General features: G+C 67.1%; 2 protein-coding genes across 2 annotated transcripts; one reads left to right on the top strand and one right to left on the bottom strand.

Annotated features, from left to right (window-relative positions):
* Window positions 1–895: 895 nt before the first annotated feature.
* Window positions 896–2,228, top strand: MNEG_14810 (hypothetical protein; the record flags this gene model as incomplete). Its single annotated transcript, XM_014036720.1, has 3 exons — window positions 896–951; window positions 1,194–1,519; window positions 1,957–2,228. The coding sequence occupies 3 exons, from the start codon at window positions 896–898 to the stop codon at window positions 2,226–2,228; spliced, it is 654 nt and encodes a 217-aa protein (XP_013892174.1).
* Window positions 2,229–3,513: 1,285 nt separating this feature from the next.
* Window positions 3,514–3,771, bottom strand: MNEG_14809 (hypothetical protein; the record flags this gene model as incomplete). The annotated part of the gene is made up of 1 exon (XM_014036719.1): window positions 3,514–3,771. A coding segment is annotated over one exon (258 nt), but the record flags the coding sequence as incomplete, so codon positions are not given.
* Between the last annotated feature and the right edge of the window lie 199 nt (window positions 3,772–3,970).

The raw sequence follows: 3,970 nt of genomic DNA, 5'->3' as shown, positions 1-3,970 counted from the left end.
CCCCATCCCCACCCGGCCCCCGGGGGCACGCGGGTTCCGGGGCGCGGGCGCGGCGCAGCGTCGGACGCTGCGGGGATAGGGGACGGCAGGGCGCCCCCTGCGGCGCCGGCGGCGTGGCGAGTTGGCTGGCGCTCCCAGCGGGGGGACCGACCCAAACGGGCCCCCCTGGCCGCCGCCGCCGCTGCTCAGCGCTGTGCTCCATCCCCCAGACCACGCACTGCAAGGACCCACCTTGCAACAAAAGGCACCCGTCTCTAACATCGGACGCACGCGATCACCGCTCTCCCGCCACCCCAGGTCATTGTGAACTTTGACGCGCCCCGCACCCTTGAGACATACCTGCACCGCATCGGCCGCACTGCCCGCGCCGGCGCCGGCGGCGCGTCGGTCACGCTCGCGGAGGATGCTGACAGGAAGCTGCTGCGCGAGGTGGTCAAGCGCGGCGGCGCGGCGCTGAAGCAGCGGCTGGTGCCGGCGGCGGCGGTGGCGGCGTGGCAGGCCAAGGTCGAACGGGCGCAGCCGGACGTGGAGGAGGTGAGGGCGGGGGCTCGTCGGGACGCTCTTCCTTGTATCGTGCGCGTGTGTACACGTGTGTCGTGCGCGTGTACACGCGTGTGTACGAGTGCTTGAGTCGAAGGCCTCCTAATTGGAAGGCCTCAAAGTGGCCGTGGGCATCTCCCGTGGCAGTGGCTGGGCGCGCCAGGTTGTCAGACGCCTGCCGAACGCCAGCATCGTGTGTTTTTGTGTGTATGTGTGTGTGTGTGTGTGTGTGTGTGTGTGTGACGATGTGTATATTTGAAGCAGCCCTTGACTTTTTGTCTGTTCCACCCCGCCCGCCGTGACCCGCCAGGTCATCCGGGAGGAGCGCGCCGAGCGGGAGCTGCGCAAGGCCGAGATGGAGGCGGCCAAAATGCAGAATCTCGTGGACCACGAGGACGAGATCTACAGCAGGTCCGAGGAAGGGCAGCGACCTGGGCGCTTTTGATCTGACCCGGCGCGGCGCCCGAGGGGGCGTATGAGATTGCCAGTCCTGCGTGGAGGCGCGCAGGCCGCGGTTCACGAGCGATGCCTGTGGGGCTTGCCTGCATACTGGTGTGTGTGTGTGTGTGTACTTTTAATCATATCTGTATGTCTATGTGTGTACGTACGTGTGTAGACATACTGACGCATTTCGTGCCACCTCACCCCTCCAGGCCGGCGCGCACCTGGTTCCAGTCCGAACGCGAGAAGCAGGCAGTCAAGGAGGGCGCCAAGGCGGCCGCCGAGGGCCGTGCACCACCCAGCGGCTCCGCACAGCAGCAGAAGGCGGCGAAGGGCGACGCGAAGAGCAAGAAGCGTGAGAAGCTCAAGGAGAAGCGTGCGGCCGAGGCGGAGGCGGGGAAGAGGGACGGGGGCGTGCTGGCGGAGACCGAGGAGCACACGCGGCGCGTGAAGAGCATCAAATCCAAGACGCGGGAGCTGCAGTTGCAGGGGCTGCCGGCCAACAAGGCGGCCAAGATCGCGGCGGCGGCGGTCACAGGTGCGCGCCCGCGCCTCCCATGTGCGCCGCGCTCGGGCCGCGGTTCATAGCTGTCGCCTCTTGCTTTTGAACGGGCGGCTCATTTGCCTAGGGGAGTGGCGACCAGTGCTGCTAGCCCCTTACTTCAGCCGCCCAGAGCGTCCTGCGCGGGGCCCGCCCTCACGGGCGGGCCGGCTGCGCACCGGCCGACAACCGGAGCCTCTTTCCCACGGGGCGCGCCTGCGCCCTCCTGGCGCACCCCACTATTGGCTGAGGCCACAGCTCATCTGCCCATGTGCCATCCAAACTCACACACTTACCCCCTCGCCGACGCAATGCCATTGTGGCTGCAACCAATATACCATGGTATATGACATTCTCCTGACCCCTTTGCCCAATCTAAAACCCATCCACACAATCCTGTGTCTCTCGTACACCCCACCATGCGTTTTGCCCAGGCACTAGCGCCAAGAAGCGCCCCAAGAAGAAGGCCAAGACTGGCGGCGACCTCTTTACGGGCGACGGGCTCAACAAGCCCGGCGGCGGCGGCGGCGCCGCGGGTTCTGGCGCGGCGGGCGGCGCCGGCGGCAGCGGCGGCGCGCGCGGCGGCAAGGCGGCGGGCGCCAAGGGCGCGGGCAAGGGGCTCAGCAGGACAGAGCTCAACCGGGTGAAGAGGGGCGGGAAGGGCAAGGCGGCGTTCAAGTCCAAGAAGCGGCACAAGCGCCGGTGATCTGATCTGGCGCGACCTCGGACCTGGCCGCACGCGGCGCCGGCGAGCGCGGCTGCAGGTGCGCAGGCTTTGCGGGGAGCTGGGATGGACTTCGGAGTAATGGGGCAGCTGGGCTGGGGCAGCGACGAGTGCATGCTTTGATGGGCGGCTCATTTGCCTAGGGGAGCGGCGACCAGTGCTGCTATCCCCTTACTTCTGCCGCCCAGAGTGTCCTGCGCGGGGCCCGCCCTCACGGGCGGGCCGGCTGCGCACCGGCCGACAACCGGAGCCTCTTTCCCACGGGGCGCGCCTGCGCCCCCCTGGCGCACCCCACTATTGGCTGAGGCCACATCTCAGCGTGCTTTCGCATCACCTTTTCAGGCCCAGCATACATTCTGCCTGACCTCTCCGGCCCCCTCTATCTGCTGTGCGATCTGCCTCCAGTCGATACGCAGATGCCCGTCACCTGCTGAACAAGCAGCGCAGTGTCCCCTGAAAGAAGGGGAATGGTCGGCACACCCAGCGCGCCCGTCTCGCACGTCCCGGAGCCAAATTTGTAACAAATACGACGTCAATCTCATGTGCGATCCCGCTCCTGCGTGGCTGGAAAGAGGGCGCGCCCGGGGCAGGGGTGGGCAGGAGACAGTTTGTGCCACTGGGGGCCCGGCTACTGAGGGCGAGGACCTGCTAGCTGGGTGGGACAAAACAGGCTACCAATGCTGCAATCTCAGGGCAGCAGTAGATTTTTGAACCAGCACTCGCGAGCGCTGCTGCGCCAGGCCTGCTACGCTTGCTTTCGCGGGGATAGTGTATGTGTGTTGTTGCTCGACAATGGATGTGGGGTGCAGGGCGCCTGGGTGGGTGCGCCGATGGACCGGGGCTTGCTGGTGCCCTGCCCCACAGGTGTAAATGTGGGGATTGATGTGCATTATAGAGGGCAACAAAAGGAGGGGCCTGCTCGCGGGGCCGGCGGAGGTCATGCGGCGCTTGCAGCCAACTGAGGCATTTTCGAGAACCGCAAAGCGGCAGCTGCATGCCAGCTCCTTGTCCGGCGGCGGCCACGTGTGTTTTTCCTGACGAATACTAGAATATAGCGGAGCTGAGGTTGTGGAGGCTGGGGTGGGGCGCTCGGAAATGAGCGAGGCCTCGCAGCCGGCGAAGCCCCGCCTCTCGCTTAAGGGCCTGTCTCTAAAACGTCCGGATCATGGAGGGGCGCTCCCAGCGCAGGGGTCGGTCGGGCAGCCCCTGCTCCCGACCTCGAGTGTTCTCAGCAGCGACCCAGCGAGACCCACGCCCAAAGTGACCCTTAAGTCACGTCTGTCGCTGAAGGGAGCAACATCAGTCCCCTCAGCAGCACCTGCGGCAGGCCAGGCAGCCGCGGCCCCGCCTGCGCCTGGCGCGCCGAGCACAGCAGCAGCTGCTGCAACACCAGCAGCGGCGCGCCCGCCGCCGCGCCAAGCCCTCTCCCCAGCAGCAGCAGCCCCGGCCGCGGCGCCGCCCTCTGTGGCGCCGCGGCCACAGGCGGCGCCCGGGGCGGCGGCGGCGGCGATGCCCGTCCTGCCCCCTGGCATGTCGAAGCAGGGTGAGGATATCGTAAAATCCGTTTTCTACAACCAGCAGCCCGTCAAGCAGGAAAAGCCAGCGCCCCCTGCCCAGCAGCCCCAGCAACAGCAGCAATACCATGTCATGCCCAAGCAGGAGCCCCGCCCCGCGGCCCCGCCGCTGGCCCCAGCCCCGTTTGCGCCCTCGCCGTTCGTCGTCGC

Source organism: Monoraphidium neglectum (assembly GCF_000611645.1).
Source record: "Monoraphidium neglectum strain SAG 48.87 unplaced genomic scaffold scaffold04784, whole genome shotgun sequence".
In the NCBI taxonomy this organism is placed as follows: domain Eukaryota; kingdom Viridiplantae; phylum Chlorophyta; class Chlorophyceae; order Sphaeropleales; family Selenastraceae; genus Monoraphidium; species Monoraphidium neglectum.
Note: the sequence above shows the minus strand (reverse complement) of the source record. Positions and strands in the feature narration are given on the sequence as shown.